The sequence below is a fragment of the Danio rerio genome, chromosome 5 (assembly GCF_049306965.1).
Source record: "Danio rerio strain Tuebingen ecotype United States chromosome 5, GRCz12tu, whole genome shotgun sequence".
Lineage (NCBI taxonomy): Eukaryota > Metazoa > Chordata > Actinopteri > Cypriniformes > Danionidae > Danio > Danio rerio.
The window spans coordinates 36,087,815-36,113,872 of NC_133180.1; the positions used below are offsets into that span (position 1 = coordinate 36,087,815).

Below are 26,058 nucleotides of genomic sequence, written 5' to 3' on the forward strand. Positions count from 1 at the left end.
AAACTAAAGTTTTTAAGTGTATAAACCATTTAATTTGCTTATTCATATTGTTTTTCATGTAAAGGCGAGACTTCAAGTTAATGAATGGTTATCACATCACCAATGTGTTGACAACATTCAAAAATGCTAACTTTTTATAATACAAGTTTTCTAAAATGCTCAAATATTCAATTAAGGCATTATTTATTTAAATATGTGCTAATGTACATTTCTAGCTCTGAAACTATAAACACTGGATGAAGACAGTTTACGTATTAAAGCCATGTTTTTACAAAAGGGAATTTTTTGAGAATCTCTTTTTATCAGTACATTGTTCATACTGTGAACAGCAAAAAAAAAAAAAGTTTAATTTTTGGCACGTTTTACATACGCCTCGGTAAAAACCTTCGGAGTAAAGCACACAGAAATAAATAAAACTGTAAGTCAAAAATACTATTATGAAAGCATTAAAATACTTTAGCATTATAAAATTACTACAAAAAATAAAGATTATTTTAAACTGAAAAAGAACAAACCAAAAGACCAACATCTCAAAATGAACATGCATAAAAACAGTTTTTGCCTTTGTATAATACTTTGTATAATATTTAAAACCTCGAGTTAATAATGTTTTATTTACATTAGGCTATAAGCTATATTTAGTGTTTGCATGATCTTACATTATTTGTATTGCTTTAATCATTTTCAACTGTATTTCACTTTTGTTCATTAAATTAAAATTTCGTAGAGCATCTTCTTAAGGTGTCTAAGGTGCTTAAAATGTTAAATTTTTAAAATGTAAATATAACATTTAATTTATATGGACGTTGTTACATTTTAATAAAAAAGGATTCTGTCTAGATTAGTCTAGATTTGTGAGTTCATTAGCTGTTTATTTGATGACTCTTCTATTCGAGGCTATATAGTTAGATGTCTAATCAGTTTTGACAGCACGTATTCAGCCTAGTTTTTAGCCTATAGTAGACCATTGACATTTAGGTATCGTTCAATAAATCCTTGGTTTAGTCCAAACTCTGCCTTGTTAGTCTGAGCTGTTTAGATGGCTACTAGACTTCTTTTTAATGCAAGGTTGCTTGCTAAGAAAAAGCCTTTGCAAAGTGTTAAAATGTTGCAGAAATTAAATCAGATTTATAAATGGTTTAGTTGTATTTTTTTACGTTTTATATTTAGTTAACCAATGATAAAAATGAAAACAAATCCATCTTCGCCACTTCAATCTTCTATACGTAACTATTTGTCTCCATCTAGCGGTGTGGTACTCGAACATCAGCGGAAAAGTGACTTAAACTACAATGACGTCAGACGCAAAATAGCGTCTCTGTTTTTTTTTTCTCCTCATTGATCGCAGGTGTTTCTACCGGCCATCGGAAAGGAGTTACAGTACATACTTAGGTAACATCTCTTTTAGTTCGCTTTCATCTATAAAGTCCTTTCTCCGGTTTGTAATCTTGCATTGACAGAGTGTCTCACGTATTGTGTTTGTGTACACATTATTTAAAGCTAGCTAGTCATGTTTTCTGTGGGTTTAGAATTCAGCGCGTTGGACAGGAGGTTTGTCAGTTTCTTATTAATGCTAACAAAAGGATACAGAACTGTATGGATTAGTTTGTGTTACACTAATATAAACCCCACCGCCAGCAGGAACTTCCGGACACTCAAGTCATTAACAAACAACACAGGACGTTAACGTTAGCTTAATTCAAAGTTCATCGATGCTATTTCGCTCTCTAAAACCATATAAATCAAGCTTTGCACCCTCTAGTGCTGGCTAACTAAACTGATTGTGATATATTTTCAAATAATTTACAGTCGGTAAAGCAAACAGTATCCTGCAGGTATTTGTGCTTGGTCTTCTCAATCCTCTTAACAACATCAAAGTCACTGCAATGTCAGCTCCACATGCTCCTTAAATCTGCCATGAACTCAGACAACTGCGCTTTTCACTGTTTTTTTACACCGTGCTGTTTAGCAGTATGACACTGCTGAAGAATTATATTTCGTTTATGCACAATTGAGGTTGAAAAGGCTTGAAAACGTGCTAAGACCAGCACACTTTGCTACTTTAATCAGTGTGCAATAGACATTTTCCTCTTCTTTTTTTGCAATTAGATTTTTTTATATAAATTCTAACTAACTCCTACGATTTAAAAAAAAACTTCACCCTTGAAGATGTAATGGGTAAAATATGCTAGTTGTTGTTTACTGTTGAACATAAAGATGTAGACTCATTATTTGGTTACACTGCAATGCACATGCAAATATCTTAACATCAGTCACATTGCCATTAATACAGTTACGTGACAAAAGAAGGTCACAGTTCAAAACTGTCAAAGTTCAACTGCTTGCTAATGCAAATGCACATGCAAATATCTTAAGATCATGTTAAGCTTTATTGTCATCATTCCACTACATGTGTGGACATACAGAGGAACCAAATGTCAGGTCTCGCAGGACAACGGCGTTACGTTAAGCATAATACAAACACAACACTGGACATTAGAGCTATTTAAAAAAAAAAACTCTGCATAACTAACATATACTGTACTATACCTAACTATGCACACAGGCTATACAAGTACTTTTACATGAGACTAAACAATGTTGTGCAGGATATTGTGCGAGAGAGGTATTTAAGGTGAATATTGTGCAAGATTTAGTTAGGTTGAAGCAAGCAGTGCAACATGATTGGTACATTTATAGTAAACATGGTTTTCCTTGTTGAGTTCTTGAAAGGAGTTTTGATAAAGTGTGAGGTGCATAAGAGAGAAGAGTGTTTCAAGAGTGTGTCAAGCCCACTCACCTGAATTAAGCACAATTTGAAATGCACAATGTTTACAAGAGACATGGAGTGATTAAGAAAGTGTCTATAGTGCAAATGTGCGACTTTTCAGCCGACTGAGAAGGCATTGTTGTGCCTTATTGGAAAGGGAAGTGGTGTTGGTTGCACAGGTGAGATCCTCTGTCACATTCAGTCACATTACTATCAAAACCAGCAGCTGACAAAAGAAATGTCAAAGTTAGACCAAAAATACCAGGATGTCGGCATAAGGACTATACATCTGGATTACGTTCACAGTTCACACATTTGTAGTATGTGTGTGTACTTTTTTTTAGTACATTCTTGAGAGTATTAGATTTTTGAATGTGATGTTAGGTCCAGAAAGGCTGGTCTCACTATTTCAAAAACCTCTGATATACAGGGATTTTCACTTAAGCCACAAACTAATGGATTTACAGAGAAGGGTCTAAAGAAGAGAAAATATACAGTGGGTGTGCTGTGCTTGGCTGAAAATGCCCTGTTATTGCCAGAGGTCAGAGGAATGCCCGGACTGATCTGAGTTGATAAAAAGGCAGCAGTAACTCAAATAGCCACTTGTTACAGTCGAGATCCACAAAAGAACATCTTTGAACATTGAAGCAATGAGCGACTGCAGAACTGGGTGCTACTCACTACTGTGAACAGAAACTGAGGCTTCACTCTACACATGCCAAAACCACATAAAAGAAGATCTGAAAAGAATGGCCTAATATGATGAGTCTTGATTTCTGCTGCAACATTCAGATGGCAGTTTCAGAATGGATCTATTCTGCTTTGTGTCAAAGGTTCAAGCTGTAAAGATGTGAAGGATTTTCTTGGCACAATTTGGACCCCTGAGTACCAACAGAGATTGGTTTAAACCAGGGGACACCGAAGAGTGCAGCTTCAACTTGCCTCAGCACACCTTCATGGAAGTTTTAAGTATAAAAAAGAAAAGAAAACCTTGATTAGATGTATTTGATTAGGGTGGGAACTAAAATATTCAGAACACTGGCCCTCCAGGACTGAGTATGTTGACCTCTGACTTAAACATACAGCCTACCTGAGCATTTTTGTCGACCAGGTTCATTTATTTTATCAAACCTGATTCCTGGGGCCTGTTTCAGAAAGCAGGTTAAGTGAAAACTCAGAGTATTTTAACCCTGAAATGAGAGAAACTCTGGGTTTTCCAATTAAAAAATGGCAGGTTTGTCAAACTCGGGAAAGCAGGGTAAGTCAAGCCTGTTTCTGAAAGAGAAGTAACTTTAACTCAGTCAGTTATTGTGGTAACTCAATTGTGGTCAGGAGCAGGTTTTATTCTCTAAACTCTGAGTTTCTGTCAGTCTCCTCCCCTTTTTTAAAGACAAAGCGGTATTTCTCGCCATAGCCTTAGGTTTCCACACACCTATTTTAGAGCTCATTTTGGAGATGCACATTAAAACGATTGATGGAAACGTCATGATACACATAACTTTTGAAAATATGCATAAAAAACGTGCATAAGTGAGTAGGATAAACTTTTATTTGATAAGAAAAGATGCGCATAAGCTACCAAGGAAACACTTAACAAATTACAGTATGTGCATTAAAAAAGGTTTGTTATAAGAGATCATATGATGATTAAAATGTGTGTGAATGGACAAACCAGCTGGCTGAGCACACTGCAGAACATCTAACATGTTGTTTTTGGTCATTCTAAAATGCCATAACTGTTTCAGTATTAATGTATATTATTAATTACCTCAGAGCATCTGGAGCATGTCAAGAGTCTCTGCTTCACATGGCTTCAAACGCCCCCACGTGTTAATTGTGTGTCAACATATTCTTCTGAGGCGCAAGTACATTTGTTAAATAAAAATAAATAAATAATTAAAGCAGCTTCTTCTACAGCAGTAAATTCTGCTTTTACTGTTGATATTTGGCACATTATGTTATATATTTGGATGGAAACATAGATATTGCCTACATTTTAGTCACACACAGAACAAAGTCACATACGAGGATGGCTTGTCCTTTTTTTCATAAATAGCTCAAATTCAGTGTCCTTTGACATGTACTGTAACTAGATTAATGGGATTATTATTCTTTCTAAACAATTTTGTACCGCTTACCTTCTAAATGTTATATCAACCTCTATCACTTGATCAATAAAAAGGCAGACACACAAGTGCACATAAGTTTATTAAAACTGATAAACGTGTATAAAAGTTTAGAAAAATGTTCGTCACACATTACATGACTTTTTTTTATTATACTTAAGTATTTAAATACTTTAAATGTAAAATTACGCATTAACTTGAGCAGCTGTTTTCCCAGGCTAACTGTCTCTGTTTCACTGATGGTTGCTTCTTTTAAATATATACGCTCATATTTGCTATAACTTTGCATGAGCACATCAAGTTTAGCTGATGAAAGAAATGGTGATCTCTTTTTTTTTTTTGGATGTTGCCATGGTCACTCGTAATATCTGTGCTCCCTTGATAATGCCTTTTTATAGTCACGGTGTGCGCTCTTAACTCTGAGTTGGTCTACTCAAAGTTGATTGACCCAACTCAGATCAGCTATTCTAAAACCGAAAACTCAGATTTTTTTTAATCTCTTGGTAAATCAACTCAGAGTTCAAGTTTAAACTCTGAGTTGTTTGAACCTCCTTACTGAAACAGGCCCCTGGAGGGCTGCAGCTCTGCATAGTTTCAATCCTAATCAAACACAGCTTATCCAACTAATCAAAGTTATCAAGGCTACTAGAGACTATTAAGCAAGTGTGAGTTGGAGCTAAACTGTGCAGAGCTACAGCCCTCCAGGAATCAAATTTGAGACCTATGAAATAAAACAACCTGGTCGGCCGCAATGCTCAGGTAGGCTGTGTGTTTAAACCAGAGGTAAACATACTCAGTCCTGGAGGGCCAGTGTCCTGCAGCTAATCAAAGTCTCTCCATTTATACTTAAAACCTTCTATCAATTTAGTGATGGTGAAATAAAACTTTCTGAACTAGTGAACCGTTCGACCCAGTTGTATCAGAAAAAAGGTTTACTTGAAGCTTTCCAAATCAGAGCTCGATGAGGACCTCTGCTGGTTAAAGTGTGGGAAAGTACTGTGTTGCAAAAATGTCAAATGATCACAACCGACCAACTCTTTCATGTAGTACAGCAATAGTCATATAAACAAATTACTCAAATACTGTAGTTTTTTTAACCACCGATGACTAGTCAAGTCCAAAGCTTGTTCCACACACTTGTTCCTAGCCGGTGATTCTTGCATGGGAGGTGAATGGTCTAAGGAGAAGGCTATGGGAGTGAGGCTTTTGGGCTGCACTCAACAGCTGGCCTCTGTTACACACTATACTACAATATGCAGTGGATAATAGTTGTAAATAATACACTTTAGTATGGTTCAAAAGCTTTTTACTATAAATTACTATTGTATTGTAGTTGAACTACTGGTGTGTGGGACTGGTGCAGTGCTTTGAAACAGTTGAAATGTATGTAATCAACGCCTAATCTCTCACTATACACTTTACTAACCCACGAGGGTGTTTAAACCTTTGGATCAAATAAAAACAGTCACAAACATAGGCAAAAATGAAGCTTCGGGCATCATTGATCACGCGATTATGGCAAAACGAATCAAGCTACGGTACATTGCTTTACTGCAAGATGTATAATTTTTTTGATACATGCTTTGAAGCCTCTATGCACAGCATTACATCCCTACATCTATTTATAACCACAGTATAACTATTTTTATGAAACCTATTTTATCAGGATAACATGCAAATCACAAAGGTCAAATCTCCTTAAACTGGTTTCTTCAATGGCAGTGAGTTCACTATACTCAAATGGCCTCCAGTGTAACCAGATCTCAATTCAATAGTGCATATATTGAATGTGCTGGAATTAGAGATTCACATAATAGATGTGCAGCTCAAAAGTCTGCTTAAAGTATGGATAAAAATCTGTGCTGAGTCAAATTGTTGAATCTGCGCTATGACAAACTAAAGCATTTCGATTTATTCATACCTAATAAGGTGGCCAGTTTATATTGATTAATACATTTCTTTTATGTTCAGAATGACACTGGGAGCAGTCGCCTCCTTGATCCTTGCCATTGGAGGAGCTGCAGTCTTTTCTGCACTACATAAGATTGAAGAAGGACATGTGGGTGTTTACTACAGGTCAGTGTATTGGTTTCCCAAACATCTGCTCCTAAAACAAAGCACATGCTGCAGATCACTTCATGTTCTGCTTTAATGCTAGTGTATCCATGTGTGTTGCTATTGTCTCTAGAGGTGGAGCTCTGCTGACTGCCACTAGTGGCCCTGGATTTCATCTGATGCTGCCGTTCATTACTACATTCAAGTCTGTACAGGTAAAATATTGTTTTTAAATGTAGTTAAACTTATTTATATATTCTTATTGCTTTCTCTCTTTTTCATAAAGACAACCCTACAAACAGATGAAGTGAAGAATGTTCCATGCGGCACAGGGTGAGGTTAATTCTTATTTTATTGCATATGCTAAATACTGTGCAGTCATGATAGACTTTGTGTTTCATTTATTTGAAAAAGTAAGAGCTTGAATGCCGGCATTAGTGTAGGCGTTTGGTTTCCTCTGTTGTAGTGAACATCGATCTGCAGCTTTCTGCTGTTGTTCAAGGGTTTTAGAGTTTTTTAAAGTTTAGAGCTTAGGTTCAGTACATCTTAAGACAAGATACTTTGTGGTAATTAAAGCCCAAGTGTTTCGGGTCCACAGCAGTTAAAGAGAAACCTGATGGCAGACATGGATTGTTTTGAGCATAAATTATTGAGCAGACATAATTTATCTGCAGTATTGTCATTTCTGAATTTTTTTTACAATTCTGTTCTCTCATCCTTTCCATATGATTTCTTGTCATCTCACAAATGTTCTGTAAATAATAAATCTGCCAAAGTCCAGTTAAACCAATTAACAAGTTCCCTTCTGACTATATTCAGATTACTGTTGCTGTAATCAAAACTTAACTTAAATGAGAAAAAGATTTGTAATGCATTTTTGATCAGGATATTTGGGAACGTATCTGTAAAAAGTGCCTTAACATTTTCATTTAATAGTAGACACAGATTAATACAATTTAATATTTTACACACCTGAATGATTACACAAATTAAGTGATTCATATTCAAAATGTTGCTCTAGATGTAAAATGGAGGTTGGTACATTATTACATATGTTTTGGACATGTTCCAAATTTAAAACTTATTGGAGAAATGTAATACAAACTATTAGCAAAATTGCTAACGTTAAGCTCCCACCTAGGGTTGGGCGATTAATCGAATGTAATCAAAATATTCAGAAACTATAATCGATCCAATTTTTCCACGACAAGTTTTTTCAATTACTTTCCCTACATGTTACGTGACCCCACTCTGTTAAACACTGTGGCTGATTTCTACTTCTGCTGCCACTTTGCAGCCACATCTGATACATGGTCAAGTAGAGAGATGAACCCATTCTTGAGCCTTACTTTGCACTTCACAAACGATGATTGGAAGCTGCACCAGAGATGCTTTGAGACAGCATAATATCCATTACATCAAAATTATTATTTACATGATAATATTTATTTGCAGAAGATGCAACTGTTTAAAATATTATTTACAGGATAAACAAGAGTTATTTTATTTAGAAGAGACACTGTGTCAGGGTTCTGCCACTCTGGTCTTGTAAATCCTTGTTTTGGTGGCAGATCTCGGACACTACCCGTGTCTGGTCCTGTTTCTGTCTCTGTGTGCGCGCGCGCCTCTCATGGGTGTACGCAGAGTGTGCGCGCTCCTGCTTGACGCGGCCGCGCGCGCGCGCTCTGCGTCCCTCAGACGCGTGCGCTCTTGTACTCATGTTTGTGTTTTCGTCTGTCAGCAGCGTGGTGTTTCATTCCCAGCGTCTCAGTCTTGTTGGTTTCGGTTTTGGTCGGCGCTGGGATGAAGCATGCATGCTGCATGTGTGAGCGCACGGTGAGTGTTTTCATTCATCGTGTGCTCGTGTCTTGCGTCTTTTGTCAAAGCACGTGGCTCTGTGTTTACATTGTGGTCACGTGCTCTTGTCGTGTGCTTCAGTGTTGTGTTATATGAGCACATGGCTTGTATTGTCTCTCTGTGTCATGCGCTCTCCCGTCTATTGTCTTGTATCACCCACCTTGTTATCTTGTTTGTAATTATTATTTTCACCTGTCCGCCTGTCTGTTTATTGGTTTGTCTTTCCTATTTATTCTCCTAGTGTGCTCTGTTCTGTGCTGGTCCGTTGTTGATTGTTTCCTTCCCTGTTGTACGTGATTTGCTGTTTCTGTTCTACAACAGTGGTTAAGTTGTGTGTCTGCCAAGTTCCAGATTCTTGAAGTCTAGTTGAGTGTATAACCATGTCGTGTTTTTCCCCACATGGGGAGATTTGAGTTTTGTTTTTGTTTTATTTTTTCAATAAATTCTTCATTCCCCGCATTTGGGTCCTCGCCTCCTCTTCATCACCCCCATACCCTGACACACTGCTCATTTTCTACTTATAACATAGAAAAACACTGAAAATAATTAATTTTGTTTCCAAAAGTGCAAGTTATTTATTTTCACTTTTTTTTAAAGAAAAAAGTGACTGTTGGTTTCTGGCAATGTGCGTTTTAATTTCAGTTGTTTAACATTTATGTTCAATAAATAATCATAGATAGTAGATAGTGTGTGTTTCCTCAAGTAATGCACTCTTTATTCAGAAATTTCTCTCTCTTGTAATATGTGAGCATATTTACTGTACAAAATCTGTCAGCCAACTGTGAGTGCAAAAAAAAATCAAACAAATAAAATACTCGTTCATTAATTGAAATCAAGTTAAATTGTTCAACTAATCAAATTTAAATTTTAGGCCAAATTGCCCAGCCCTACATCCACCTGATCCAAGATTTATGTTACTGGGAGATGAATCAGTTCTCTAGCTCAATCAGAGGAGGAATTTACATTTAATTAAAATGGCTCTGATGGCAGCATAGAAATGCATAGCTATACAATGGGAATCAGCAAAACCACCAAGTCATATTGTATGGCCTAGAGAACATTCTTCTAATGTTCCTGTCTGGAAAAAAAATGTTTAATCAAAATGACAATCATCAATGTTTAAAAAGATTTTTGGCACTTTTATTGAATACATGAATAATTTGAATGTTTGAAAAGAATGTTTACATGTATATTGAAATGATTGTGTAAATTGTTGAAGCAAAAATAATAAATATATTGATTAAAAAAAAACAATCAAATTCTGTGAACACTTTTGAAGTAATTTATTCCTGTGATTGCAAAACTGAACCATCTGTTTGAATTTTCATATAATCCTTCAGAAATATTTTTATATTGTAGTTTGGTGCTCAAAACATCTAAAAAAATAAATCAATTTTAAAGTGCAAAGTCAAAAGAATGAGGCTCTAAAGCCTTGTAAACATATTGCATGATATGTTCATTTAATCTATTACACTCACTGAAACTGCAAATATTAAAGTTAACCATTGGTTCAGTAGTGTACAGTGTGAAACCAAAGTGCATAAACACTCAGGATTACTTTTTAACCCCAGTTAATTATTAGTGGTCTAAAACATGGAGAAGATAATCAAGGATTCTCTATAGGCAACTTGAGCTTTACTAACATTTCTCTATTTGTGAGGACATATAGTATAGTGTAATGAAATGTAATTTCTCGCTGGACAACAGTGCTACATTCTTGACATTTACTACAAAAGCTTTTAGAAGTAAACATGGTTGACTATTTCAAATGTAAAAAGCCTTTTTATTGTGAAGAAGAAAGTCTGCATAAGATGTCCATTTCCACTTGTGCCTTGTGGAATAAATTTCACACTCATTCATAAATGTTTTTTTTTTTTTTTGCTTTACAGTGGAGGTGTAATGATCTACTTTGATCGCATTGAGGTGGTGAACTACCTTGTTCCCTCAGCAGGTAAAATGATCTATTTGTCATTTATAATGTCGAACCTACGAAAGAGGCTGTCATTAGGGGTGGACAACTGGAAACATTTTCCTGGACTCTTTAACATGGGACGGCCCTCTAAGAGCCTATTTGGCACAGCCTACTTGACTCATAAATATTTTATCCTACTTTCTGTGAATTTAAGCACCGACTATAACTGTCATTTATTTTATGCGCCCAATTCATCTCTCTCTTAACCCCATTGTCTGCTCTGCTACAGTTTATGGCATCGTGAGAAACTTCACAGCAGACTATGACAAAGCCCTGATTTTCAATAAGGTTCACCATGAGCTGAATCAGTTCTGTAGTGTTCACACGCTTCAGGATGTCTACATTGGTCTGTTTGGTAAGTATTTTGTTTTAGTGTACTAATAAGCTAAGCAGAGGTGGATCTCATGTTTCTTGGTTTGATACCTAAAAGTTTAATTTGCTGCTTTTAAACCTATAGCTTAATCTAATTTCTTTGCAGCTGAGAACCACTTTAGACTACCATAGCGTTATCATATTATTATTATTATTTTTTACTGTGAATCTCAGTTTAATTTACTTCAGCGTTTTTAAATGGGAACAGTTGTTCTTAATCAGGGGGCTTCAGTACACTTATGGGTTGAAGTGTCGCAGGATTATTCAAATATAGACCCTTTTCTTGTAATGTATAATTACCCATTTTGGTTTGCATGTATGCGCAAGGAGGATGCTTCGAACTTCTAGTCTGCAACTAAAGAGTCACAATTGGACAGCTTTGAAATGATAGTCTTAATCTATTTTATTTGTTTTTAACATCTTTAAACTAATCCTGCAATCGATCAGCGCCACCTTCTGGACTTATCATTTAAAAAATGCAATCTAATGAGATGGAAAACAACTGCTGCGAGGTATTTTTCCCTCATTGTCAGACGGCGTTTTGTGCCATTTAAAATGGAGCTTCATTGTTGTTAGAGTGAATGTTTTCTTTTTCTTTCAAATATTTAACCAACCCAAACAAATGTAATAAACCAAAATGTTTGACACGTGTACTGTACTGTTCCACTAACACATTGATTAAAATGTGTTAATAAAAGTGAAAATAAAGTGGCATTTTGAAATGACAGGAAAGCACATGACATGGTAATTACTATAAAAACTAAATTAAACCTAAACTGCTTCCGTTAAAAATCAACATCCAAATCAGCCAGATTAGTGTCAGTAACATACTTTTTTTAAAATTGCATGGCTCACCTACCTGCTGGTTTCATGCCAGTATTTGGTCTGCTATTTATAATGCAGTGATTGAATTAGGAGAATGTTTTTCTCTCACACTTGAACCACATCTAACAGAAGCATGATATATATATATATATATATATATATATATATATATATATATATATATATATATATATATTACACAATTCCAAAATTTTGTCACCCTGCAAAGTTAATACCTTGTAGCAGGCTCTTTTGCTCTAAATTGCTAAATAAGCTACTCTTATCCTGCTCTGTATGAGGGAGAGGGTGAGATTGGTATCATAATAGAAGGTATTTTGAGACATTTACAGTCTAAAATTGTAATGGAAATAGATTTCTTTCACACAAAAAAAATCCTCGAAATGTTGTGTAGTTAGTTAGTAGTGTTGGTGTTGCAGCCCTCTAGTGGTGTGGAGGTGACTGACATGTTAAGCTTATTAATTGCTTTTTATTTATTACATATTTTGTGTTTGTAAAGAAGATACGAGTATACATTTTGCTTATATATGTCATACATGAAATTCTCTGCTGTTTATTTCCCCCACCTTAGATCAAATAGATGAGAATCTTAAGCTGACGCTCCAGGAGGATCTAACCAGCATGGCTCCTGGACTCATCATTCAGGTGGGATTCAGCATAGACATCGTTCAGTTCTGCCCTTGTCAAATGTACTTCCTGTATGTTAGTATTTCATTTAACAGTTTATTTAATTTCGTTATCCATTACCAAAGCATTGCAGACTTATCTTGACTTATCACATTTATGTAGAAGTAGGATAAGATGCTGCAAAACATCTCTGTGCATGTTTTTGTTGTTCTTTCTTTAGCCTTGGTTTTGGCAGGATTGTGATTTCCTTCATCAAATCCCATTGGTACTGAACTAGGTTTTCACAGACTCAAGTAAAGACCATTAAAAGAGCGTTTCATAATCATCTGCGTGGGCAGTAGATTTCTACAGTTATTGTTTCCTGTCAGGCAGTATGCAAGTCATCTGCTTATTAAAACTGCACTAAGATTATTATCATTACTGGATGAACACTTCCTTGTAGTCAGATTTTTTTTAATGAAAATTTTGTGAGAAATCTATCATTTACTCTCAATGTATCATGAACCCTGACACACGAGAAGTATTTGGCCATATTTGCTCTTCTCTCCCCCATATCTGTGCTCGGATTTTGTGTGTTCATGACTCTCCTTCTCAAGGACCTTCCAAAAAAAACAAAACACAAATTGTTGCGTAACAAGGTCTTATTTTGAGAAGACTGTATTATTTTAATTAGATTTTGTTTATTGATGAAAGTGATGTGCTTTAAGTTTTTTCCCCTCTTTTATCTCTTCTCTCTTCCTCTCCCTGCAAGCAGGCGGTCCGTGTTACTAAACCAAACATTCCAGAAAGCATACGCAGGAACTATGAGCTAATGTGAGTTCATGAGAACTTTTTTTTTATGCTGCATGCAATTATGCAATTACTACTTATTATCTAAATGCATTACAATAGAGCCTAGAATGAACTAAACAGTAAATGAATATTGTGATGATTAGGCTGTCTGGAAGACTCGATTCTGATTTGTCAATTGCAAAATACTAAGGTGTGTTATTCTGAGATGATAACTGCTAACGATGCATGCTCGTACGGAAACTTTGAATCACCTTGACTGTCATTGCACATGTTCAAATCAATATACTTGCATCCATATTCATATTTATATGCTTGTCTGTCATGCTGCTATTTTTTGACTATGTGGCATCTTCTTGTGAATGAATAATACGTATTATAATGCTTATCCTTTGCATCCTTTTAATGCCCTTTGTATTTACTTTCGATATTCAAAAATATTTGTTAAACAATATTTGTCAAACAAACAGCATTATATAAATATTAAAACTGTAAAAGTGTCTAGGAAGGAGTTGATCAGAAATAATGGAATGGGGGATTGGTATTTGTACATATATTTATATTATGTTGGTGTGTAACTGTATATAACTGTAAAACAAAACAAAGTGTCTATGCCTAATAGGAGTTGATCAAAAATAAATCAAATGAATTATCTATAATTTCATTATTAATGCATAAAGTAATCTATTTATAAAGCATTTTTAAGTGTTAATAAGATTGAACCTTTTTGTAAATTATGAAAATTGCACTAGATTTGCAGTATTAGAGATAACAGAAATCCAACACCCGCTCACAGACCCACCCTCGTCAGAGAAGTACACAAAAGTGGACAAAAGAGGCACATTTAAAAGCCAGGTGTGAACAGTAATGTCTCTTTTGTACAGTTGTGATCATTGGATTGAGGAAAATGCATCTTAATACCAGATGTGAACAGGATTTTAATATCCTCAGAACATCACACATACAAATTTAATTATTAGACATTTTTTCAGTTTTAATTATTTCACAGAACGTTTTAACATAAAACTGAAAAATATAATAGAAACACTTTGAACATCATAGAAAATTGCTGGAGAAAGGCATATAGTTCATTATAAGATCATGTACATCTCCCGAAGACACTCTTAGACAACCTTGCTTATATGTAGGTGTCAAGTCCAGTTTGAAGTAATGTGAACTAGCAGCTCTCTGGGAAGGTGGTCAGATATGTGAACAGAGAATCTCCTCCAAATGCTTGTAGAAAGTGCTGTTCTTCTGCTCCAGGCAGTGATCCATGAAAGAAAAACATGAAACTTAGCACACCGGAAGACGGCTCTGTGAGTTGCAAAAGAAACATGCTCTAAATAAATTTCCCTGAATAAATATATTAAAAAAACAGATATAAAACTCAGAGGTGAACTAAACCTGAAACATAACCTGCTTCAGAGATTTATATGTATGTTCCTTAATGTATTTATCACATTTTCAATAAAACGCTATTATAAAATAAGATTTTTTTGTACTTTATTTTATTAATAAAGCTTTTTTTATGATGAGCAATATACATTTAATTATTTAATATATATTTAACCTGTAATGTGAACAGCATACTTTTTGTTCATAATAAAAATATACATCTAACATCAAGATTACAAACTAATGCATGACAACCAACCAATGGGGGGAGAAACTCACTAAGAATACAACTAACCATTAAACAGAAGAAAAAGAAAGAAGAGGCGTTGCGTGCTGCTTTAATGATGACTTATGGTTTTGGCATGCTGTTGGGAATCTCTTTTGTGTTGAAGGTTAATATAACATGATTTAACTGAACTTAACCTGTATGCAGGTTTAAGGTTAATCACCATAGAATTTAGGATTAATGTGAAAGTAAGTTAAACTTGCTTTCTGGAATAAACCCCAGGCAATGAACTAGAGGAAACAGGAACCTACTGTAAATGCACAAACAGGTGATACAGATATTGTGAAAACGAAGGCAGGAAACAGAACAAAGGACAAAAAAAGAATGGTGTTTTTTTGTTTTTTGTTTTTTTACTTAATCATACTTGATTCTTGCTGTTTTGTAATTTTTTTTCAAAGTTAAACATCTAATCAGAATTATTTACCAATATTTTTTACTTTAAACTTTACCCTCTAACACTAAATCAGCTAGATTAGTATCAGTAACACTTTTATTAGTAATTTTTGGAAACTGCATGGCTTACATACCTGCTAGATTCATGCCAGTAATTTGGTGTGCTCTATATAATGCAGTGATTGAATTAGGAGGACGTTTTTCTCTCACACTTGAACCACATCTAACAGAAACATATATATCTGATAATTGTGCAACTTCATCTGATGTGATCCTGCTCAACCAAACATAATTTCTTACTTTCCTTTGTTTAATATTTTGTGTGTTTGTTCATGTGTTCCTCAGGGAGAGTGAGAGAACAAAGTTACTGATTGCAGCTCAGACTCAGAAGGTGGTGGAGAAAGAGGCAGAGACAGAGAGGAAAAAGGCTGTCATTGGTAAGCAAAGATGTTTTTCTGAGTATTAAACCCGAGTCTGTCTTGTATCATGGTGAATTGGTTTCCGATTACATAAAAGTGAAATAATGTCACTCTGTTTTATCATGTTTGCAGAGGCAGAGAAGGTGGCTCAGGTGGCTGAAATCAAATTTGGACAAAAGGTTATGGAAAAAGAAACGGAGAAAAAGATCTCACAAATTGAAGGTAGGTGAATGTGTATTCACGAGTGTTCAGAGGTCCAAGAAATCATGGAGAATAAAACTAGATCAGACTAACCATATGGACATGTGGGCCTTCATCTTATTAAAATATCAGTCTTTATTTATGCTTCAGCATATTATTAAATAAACAAGTGACAATAAATACATTTATAATATTATTAAAAATATGGGTAACACTTTAGTTTAGGTCACAATTCAATGTATTAATAAACCATTAACAACACTACAAACTTAATAAATGACTAATTAGCTGTTTATTAAAAGTTAGTTGGGTAAAAGTTGGGTTTAGGTTGTGGGTAGGATTAGGTATGCGGGGTAAGAGCATGCTCTATAACTGCTAATGAACAGTTAACATCTTATTAATAGACAGGTAATAAGCCAGCAGTTAATAGCATGAATTGTGACCTAAACTAAAGTGTTACCAAAATATGTTTCAAATAGACTGAACTAATAAAATGAACTTTTTTATATTTTTGAGGTGGGGAAAAAACAGGTTCCAGAAAAACAAAGCAGCAACTGTTTGTGCTCAACATTGATAATAATCAGTATTCCTTTAGTGCAGTTTCAAAACATCACGCTTGAACACTTCAGAAAATGATAGAGAATAGATTCTGTGCAGTACTGGCAAATCATGCTGTTAAGTTTAGGTTCATGTTAAGCAAATGGTCTGTTAGCTTTAAAGCTTAAAGTGTCTTGGAGTTTGTCTCCTTAAAGTGAAAAATCAGGTAAAACAGAATAAAAAAATAAAGCTACAAGGAAATAGAGCATTGCACTCCAAAAAACATATGATGTGAATACAAATTATGTGTTATTGTTTGCATAGAATTAGCTACACAGCCATTTAGTGGGAATGATCTGTCTGGTCTGGCCTGCCTGCCCATCTGTTTTCTACTGTGCAGTTTATTCAGGGTCAGGTTTCTTTACCTTCTTACAGCAATTCTGGGAAAATAGACTTTTCTGAGCCAGCAAACTAAATCACACTCACTAAAAGTCAAAGTATTGTGGTTTTTATGTTAACATCGGTTAGAAGATTGGTTTGAACAGTCTATGAGTAATTCTAAACTAACGTCAAGCGAAACTCTTGTGACTCTTTCTTCTAAACATGCATTGGAACTATCGTGTAATAGTTTGTCATTTTTATTATAACAGTGTGTATTGTGGATTTAAGGGCCAAAGAAGCTATTTTAATGGTTTAAATGTTTAGGCAGTTCATGTTTAAGTTTTTGCATAACTTCTTAAACTTACAATACAATATACAACTACTGTATATGAGTAGCTCTTTAAGGATGATAGCTAGCACAGCTCATATGATGGGTCATTAATAATGATTGAGGTCTCAGTTACGCTCAATGATAAATCTACTACAGTGTGTTGGACGAAAAAAACAAAGCCAAATCAAAATCTGCTTTCAGATTTAAATTGCAGAACTTTTTTTGTTTAGACGTACAGTATCTGTGCCATGTTGGCTTGACAAGTAAAAGGTCTGTTGTGTATATACTGTCATACTTGGATATCCTCTGTTCTGATTTGTCCAGCGGATATTGAAACTGGCCAGAATATGTTTTGTAATACTCAACTGGGTTTTGAGGGCTGGCTGTAAACGGAGTGACAGCTCTGGCTGAAGTGCAAGAACGTCAGTCTCAGTCATTTTTCCCTACATTAAACAAATAGTACCTTTGAAGGACCATGCACGCTCAACTGGGATCATTCATATCACTTGCCTAATAAAAGCTGTTTAAGATGTGTTCATACTTTTGTGCCGGAATTACGAGCATCCAGCTTGTAAAAAGAATAGAGCTCATAATTAGAAAGATTTTTCTGACAACTATGACTTCATGGATGTGGATTTTGCAGTTAAAGGGATAGTTTACCCCAATAATACAAAATACTGTTTATTTACACAGCCGCAAAAAATTTTTTATTCTTCAGATAATTATTCGTATAATTAAAGTCATTAATTAGTAATCCTTTGGGACATAAAAAAAAAAACTATTTACAGGCAAAACAAGAGTAATACCTGTGGTTCCTGTTGATACATTATGATCTTAAGAAGCAAAGCAACTGACTATTTTTGCAACATTGTTACCTTTAATCCACATGGGCTAATATCTAAATCTGGTTCTTTTCTGTGAACCGGTTGTTTACAACCTTGTAAAGTACTTTTTAGTTCAAAAATCTGACTCACCAGTCATCACACAGTAAACATAACGTACAAAATAATGTAATTCAATCATTCATTCATTGTCTTGTCAGCTTAGTCCCTTTATTAATCCGGGGTCTCCACAGCGGAATGAACCACCAACTTATCCAGCACGTTTTTACGCAGCGGATGCCCTTCTAGCCGCAACCCATCTCTGGGAAACATTCGCACACACATAACACACACACACTCATACACTACGGACAATTTAGCCTCCCCAATTTGCAAACGCAGGGAGAACCTGCAAACTCCCCACAGAAACGCCAACTGAGCCAAGGTTCGAACCAGCGACTTTCTTGCTGTGAGGCAATAGCACTACCTACTGTGCCAGTTAATTATTTTGACATTTATACAAAATAATGTAATTAACTAAAAGATACCAAATGCTGTTGCTTGGGTAATTGGTAATAATCTTGTAAAAGATGTTCCATTTCTTTCACAGAATGATCATTTCAGTTTATAAGACCCCACTGTATTTCAGGAGTTACAGATATTAATGTTTTTGCATGTGTGTTTTTATGATTTTTAAAGGGATGGTAATGTTATACTGAAGATAAAAGTCATCTGCTTCTTGTATGGTCTGAAAGTACATCAAATAATAGGAGAGGGATCTGGATGCAGACCTGGTGCAGTGCAATCTGAGCTGCATCCAATGCTTTTTAATGTCCTCACCTGACCCCACCCCTAACCTTACCCGTCACAGTATTAATCTGAAAATTTATAAATTACCTAGAAAGCACTAAGGAGCTCTTTTTAGTTGAAGAGAAATCTTATATCCTGATTTTTTTTTTTAATCAGCTTGCATTGCATACTGTTTTGGTGTTACACAATTGATCATTTAGATGGTGTTAAAAGTCAAGGATGAAAGCATGTGGACAATATTTTTGCGGCTCACCTATATATGCATTTGATGGAGTTTACCTTTTAGGCGCAAAATTTATTGGAGGGCAGTGTTTAGACAAATTATGCAATGCGATTTAACAAGGTTTTTTTGCATAGCTTATCTACTTGTATTTATGTCTTTCTAACACACCCACCCCACACTTCATAAAAAGCATGTCTTTTTCCCATTTTACACATTTGCTCTTAGTAGATTTACTACACTTATTTGCTTGCTTTTTTGTCACCCTACTTTAATTTGCTTTGCTCTTGGTAGATTTGTTGGTCATTATGGAAATGAGCTACTTTGTTTGTTGTTTAATTTGTGCACTTTAATGGATCACTCACAAAACTCTACTCCCATCAGCACTTTTATATGCTTGCACAAAATTGTCTTGTTTAGTAAATCTGGCCCTCTATATATTAATTAGACTTGTGAATTATGGATGTTACTTATTTTGTGTTTTTTTTTTTTTTTTGTCTATTGATTTTTCATTTTGGCAGTAATATTCTGACTGCACTGAAACCTCACAGTTGTTCATACAATAATTATAACATATCGTGAATGCAGCAGTTCTCTTTTAATCAGATCACATTTCTTGCTGAATACAAATCACTTTATTTCAGTACAGCACTGTTATTTGGAATTTTTCGCTTGTGCAATAAATAAATCATAAAGGGATTAAATTCTGCCATTGTTTACTATTACTAGTTTCGGCCTGTATGAGTTTCTTTCTTCTGTTAAACACAAAATTAGGTATTTTGAAAAGTCTTGAACATTTGGAACCATTGACTTCCATAGTATTTGTTTGTCCTACTATTGAGGTCAATGATTACTGGTTGTCATCTTTCCTCAAAATATCAAATTTTGCATTTAAAGGTGCTTTATGTAAGTTTTTGACTCCTCTAAAGCATAAAAAATACCATAATGTGTTTGCAGATATTTAAGAAACATGCTAAGTGAACATTCTTGTTTATCTGAAAAACAATGCTATCGTCAGATTAATTGTACATGCTAAATCTCTGAAATAAGTTGGTTTGCTTTTACAGTTTTAAAGTTCAATTTCAAACAGTTTATTTTTAAGATCTGAGGCGAACTATCTGCTGCTGCTTTTAGTAGTATGGCAATAAATGTCATGTAAAATGGCATTCAAACTCGCAATATTAGCATTTTATACTGAATAAAGCACATTATAGTTTATCCTGTTGTTCAGCTGCAAGAAATAAAAGTCGTTTCTAAAATATTAATTTCAGGTGTTGGTTAGGACGAAAACTTCTTTTAATTTGAAAAATATTCCTTCTATTGTGTGCCATTGCTTTTCGTTAGAACACAAATTAAATCAGCTTTAAATCAGGCTCTTGTAAGACTCCTGTTGGTGTTGTCAATCTGGCAACCAGCGCTTGTGTGTGTTTTCAACCAGGCATGCAATACCTAGTTCCACCACTGGATGTCATAACTATATACTGCACCTCTAAGGCCCCGTTTACACTAATGCATTTTAGTTTGAAAACGCATAAGTTTTGCTACGGTTACGCCAACCGTCCACACTACGCCGGAGTTCTCGAGCGCCGAAAACGGAGCGTTTCGAAAACGCTGGAGAGGCCGTTTTCATTCTGAAACGCTGCTGCTCCGTCTCAGTGTGGATGATGGAAAAAGGAGACATCTGAAAACAGAGGCGGGGCTGCAGACGTTCGCCTCTCTGATTGGGGCTTTTCCTGAATATTAAGTAGCCTAACACGCACAGTTCAGTCCTGCATTCTCTCCTTGTAAGTTCAGACTTCGCAAGTTTGATCAAGGCTGCAGTATCTTCTTCTCAGATTGATATGGAAAAGCAGACTATACCGAGGACACGGGTAAATCTTCAAAGGGAACAGTGTACTTTATAACTTCACATCACCCTGGCTTCGTTGTTTCACTTTCTCAACAATAAAATGTAAACATGATTTAAGGAACTGCCTATTTTCATTTTAATATTAGCAACTTAGACAGCAGACATGTTGAGGCGTCGTGCTGCATATATGGGCATCATCTTCACTGTGTGGATATTTATAACAAAACGGAGCCGATAACAACTGCCTCCTTTCAATTTCAGTGAAAATACGAAACACACCCTCTCTTTTGCTGAGTATCAGTTTTAATAATCAATAATGGCCATTATAAAAGTATAACATGCAATAAGTTTATACATTTTAGGAATTAAAGGCAAGCGATCAGTCAATATACAGAATGTAGGCTACGTGGTTACATTAATCATTAACTTATCTTTGCGCTCAGCCAAAACACGTTACCTGAGAACAAGTTATAGATTCCAATGCCCAAAGTCAGGGAATATGTCGTTAGATAAAGACAACAAGATGAATGAAATATCCCGTTTAATAAATATAGTGAGATTAGATCCAGCGGGAGATGCTTGATGAGAAGTCCGACTAGCAGAGCTCTCATCTGGGTATATGGGCTGCAGCGCTTGCCCGAGAGTGTGAGTGTGGTCACGTGATGTGCGTTTTCAGCGTTTTGGTGTGGACTGAGAGCAGTTCAGAAACGCTAGGTAAAACGCGAGTGTGGACGCGGATCGTTTTCATTCTAAAATGCCGTTTTAAAACTAAAACGCACTAGTGTAAACAGGGCCTAAGAGAAGGAAAAAAAACACTCGAGGGCAAGTAAATAATAGTACAGTTTTGGATGAACTATACCTTCACATCAAAATGTAGAAAATTAGCCAAATTAAATGATCATTAGAATGACAGATGATGACTTTCAACATACAAATCTAAATGTTACTGTGGTATCTGTTGTGTTGATTTTGTTCTTTCATTTGTCTTGCTGGATTTATAGACAGTGCATTGCTTGCTGATGCTAAGTAAATTTTCACTTTTGAATAGACTATACCTTTAGAAGCTAGAGGAATTGGATGCACAAGATTTGTGCATGATTTATGAAAAATAAATAAAATAAAGTTCTTTGTTTTATTTTTAAATTGATGGATTGGTTTATATACATAAATGGCACTGACAATCTTTCAACATACAAATCCAAATGCTGCTGTGGTTACTGTTGTGTTGATTTTGCTTTGATTTGCTGATTTTGTTTGATTCCTGTTTTATAGACAGTGCGTACCTCGCTAGGCAGAAAGCAAAAGCAGATGCAGAATTCTACTCAGCGCAGAGAGCAGCGGAGGCCAATAAGGTAAACTGCTGAACTTGAACCCATCATTGTTGTGCTCAGTGTTTAGTGAACATGTTTTCAATCTTCTCTATTTCTCTTTCTTTTTTTTTCTTTCTCTTCTCTTAGCTCAAGCTGACTCCTGAATATCTCCAGCTGATGAAATTTAAGGCAATAGCGGCTAACAGCAAGATTTACTTTGGAAGTGAGATCCCTCACATGTTTATGGACTCTGGGCCAGGAAGCTCCTCCTCAGCTGCTTCCAAAGCCATCGACGTGCTCTCAGAGGGGATGCTGGACTTGGAATGACAACAGACAGAGCAGAAAGTTGTAGCACTGAGAATAAATTAACAGGTAATGAAAGAGACTAATGGCCAGTCATTAGACTACATTGTGCCAGTCGGTGCAGCTGAAACCACTTTCGTAAAGAATTATGATGCTGTATTAGCGGGACAGAAACACTACATGTGCATCTGCACCCCAGTGACTTGATCACAAAGCTGGTTCTTTTGGTTGAACAGACGGTTTTTCTTTCTTTTGAATAGAACATATGTGGACATTTGAATGTGAAATAAATGGATATTTTGTCCAAAAATTAAAATTCTGTCATTTACTCAGCCTCAACTTGTTCCAAACCTTTTATGACAGGGTGTCCGCAAGGTTTAAAAATGTCTTAAATTTCAAAAACTAAATTTTAGGTCTTAAAAAGTCTTAAATTCAGTTAAATATTTTGTTGTAGGTCTTAAATCATAATTTTAATTTTCCTATGTCCAAATAAAGCTGCCCAATCACCAATAATTCTTCTCGAAACTTATATGTATATAGGTTTTTACTGCAAAATGAGTCACAACAACTGTTAAACAGCAACTGTTTACAGCAACTTTTCCTAATTAAATTCCCTAAGCAGAGAAAGAAAACTAAAGCAACACATCCGTTTACATGATCTTCCATTAATACAAGAACTATTCGAAAAACTTCTTAGTGTTTAGCCCTGTGAAAGTCTAAAATGTCATTCATAATGTTTTTAAAAGGGTCTTAAATTTGACTCAAAGAAACCTGCAGAAACCTTGTATAAGTATATTTAGAAGATTTTTAACATCCTGAAGTCATTGGTTTCAGTAGTATTACATTTCTTACTATTGAAGTCAATAACTATTGGTTGCCAACAATTGTCCTTTGTTCAGTGGAAAAAAGAATCTCATAAAGGTTTCGAACCACTTGAGGGTTAGTAAATGCTAAGTACATTTTTATTTTTTGGATTAACTATACCTTAGAAACTAGTGGCATGTATGCACAAGATTTGTGCATGTATTACCATAAATCAGCTTCCTAAAAATATCTCTTTTTTTAACATTGAAGGATTGATTTATGTACTTAAAGGAATAGTTCACCAAAACAAAAAAGCATGTCGTTGTTTACTCACCTTTGTTTTCTTCTGATGAACATAACATTTATTTTGAGGATCTGTAACCAAACCATTGCTGGTCACCATCGACTTTCATAATACTTTTTCTCTAGTACTGGGGACCATCAACCTGTTGGGAACAAGTATTCAGAATTCAAAATATTTTCCTTTGTGTTCAGCAAAAAAAAAAAAAAAAATTAACTAAAGTTTGGAACCACTTAAGGGTGAGTAAATGGTGATTAAATTTCCATTTTTTGTTTGAAGTAAGTATTTAATAAACCAACTAAAAAGCATCTTAAAGGCTCTTACTCCTCAGGGATTCTTTTGTTATGTTGAAATGATTTTTGTTTTCTCATAAAAGACCCAATCCCAATTTATTTTTTAATTTAGTTGTCATTTGTTTTGCATTTTCACAGACTGTACTTGTTTTTTTCTCCATTGTTGGAGCTTAGGTAATTAAAAAAATTACTACACAGAGCAACTAAAGATCTTCCAAGAGGTAAAAGTGAGAAGATGGTTGTATAAACCTCCAGCAAAAATCTCGCATGAAAACAGATTAGCAAGTAGTTTTTATTAAATATAAAACATATTATTATAATTAAGAACTTTGGTGCAGTTTTAGTATTTTGAACTTCTCCATCTTATAGCAATGCACAGTGCACTATATAATGAGATTCTCTTTAATTGGCAGGCATTTTGTGCCTTATTTTAGCACTGATAGAGCAGGGCTGTGAGCTCGTATCCTTTCCAACTCTTCAGTCACTTTCATATTTCAGAGGACTTGAGTGTGGACTGCATCAGAAATGAGTCATTTGACCATTAAAAATCAGCAGTCTGTGGGCTGCTTCTCACCCATGGGAAGATGATTCTGCATTTTAGTTTTTTTTTTTTTTATCTAGTAAGTCATGTTTGGAATTTGTTCCGAGAAATGTTCCATTTCCACCAATATCCCCTCTCCCAGTGTTTCAAATTGTTATGTGTTAAGATCTTGTACAGTATCTTTTACTAGTAAACCATCTGGATCAATAGCTTGCCTCCATTTGTAATCAGAATTTAGTTGTGTTAGTTTACATTTATATGTGAGCAAGACTGCAACTTGAAGGATGAAAAAAGGTTTTCATCGTTATATGTATATAGAATCCAAAAATTGAGCAGCATACCTCATGTCTAAATGCATATATTGATGTCTCTTATGTTACTGTCTTTGAAAGTTGCACAGGATTTAATTTAATAAGGCTTTTTCTGTTTATTTGAACGCACTGGTGTGCAGACAAAGAACTGATTTGTTTTAAACATTGTAGCAGATTGCTTAATACTTCAAGACTCAACAAAACTTCCCAAAGACCTTTACTGTTCATGCCTGGGTTTCACTTTCAGAGTGTTGTCACGTTCACAATCACAAGAGTCTTTATTTGATGTGCATAACTGTACTTTAAATTGACTGTGTATAGGGTTGGTGACTTGTTTATACAGTAAAGATGTTTTTCTTAAGTCTTTGTATCTAATTTTTATAACATATTCAGGTGACGTGCTCTAATGCATGCTTGATAAAGATGCGTACTAACATTCACACTTGTTAAGTAACTAATCCATGTATGTAAAGCCATGTTTGAGCAGGATAATTATAACAATCGTCTCAGCACAACATTGAGTTAAATAAATACAAATGAAAGTAAAAGTATGTGTAGAAGCATATTTGTGTTTTAAAGAATGGAAATTTGAATACACCGGTGTTGGAAAATCTTTTATTCATTCAAAATCAAACAAGAAAAAAGGCAGCCCAGGTTTCATGTGTCTTATCTCAGCTGTATTTACTCTTAAGCTTTTGTTATTTATTTATACACTTGCCGGCCACTTTATTAGGTACACTTTACTAGTATTGGGTTGGACCCCTTTTGCTTTCAGAACAGCCTTAATCCCTCATGGCATAGATTCAACAAGATACTGGAAAAAGTCCTGACATGATGGCATTGCGCAGTTGCTGCAGATTTGTCGGCTGCACATCCATGATGCGAATCTCCTATTCTACCACATCCCTAAGGTGCTCTATTGGATTGAGAACTGGTGACTGTGGAGGCCATTTGAGAACAGTGAACTCATTGTCATGTTAAAAAAAACTAGTCTGAGATGATTCGCGCTTTATGACATGGCGCTTTACCTTGCTGGAAGTAGCCATCAGAAGATGGGTACACTGTGGTCATAAAGGGATGGACATGGTCAGCAACAATACTCGGGTAGGCTGTGGTGTTAACACAATGCTCAATTGGTACT

At 35.2% G+C, this 26,058-nt stretch overlaps 1 protein-coding gene across 1 annotated transcript; it reads left to right on the plus strand.

Annotated features, from left to right (window-relative positions):
• Positions 1 to 1,290: 1,290 nt before the first annotated feature.
• On the plus strand, positions 1,291 to 25,461 carry erlin2 (ER lipid raft associated 2). The gene is made up of 12 exons (NM_001128415.1): positions 1,291 to 1,392; positions 6,868 to 6,972; positions 7,085 to 7,166; positions 7,238 to 7,284; positions 10,698 to 10,759; positions 11,010 to 11,135; positions 12,567 to 12,640; positions 13,377 to 13,435; positions 15,831 to 15,922; positions 16,037 to 16,126; positions 22,327 to 22,406; positions 22,512 to 25,461. The coding sequence occupies exons 2-12, from the start codon at positions 6,869 to 6,871 to the stop codon at positions 22,689 to 22,691; spliced, it is 996 nt and encodes a 331-aa protein (NP_001121887.1). The 5' UTR covers positions 1,291 to 1,392; position 6,868; the 3' UTR covers positions 22,692 to 25,461.
• Positions 25,462 to 26,058: the final 597 nt, after the last annotated feature.

Coding starts and splice junctions, on each gene's coding strand:
- erlin2 (NM_001128415.1), top strand. CDS start 6,869: ATGACACTGGGAGCAGTCGCCTCCTTGATCCTTGCCATTGGAGGAGCT. Junction 11,136..12,566: donor TGTCTACATTGGTCTGTTTG/GTAAGTATTTTG, acceptor CCCCCACCTTAG/ATCAAATAGATGAGAATCTT. Junction 13,436..15,830: donor CGCAGGAACTATGAGCTAAT/GTGAGTTCATGA, acceptor TGTGTTCCTCAG/GGAGAGTGAGAGAACAAAGT.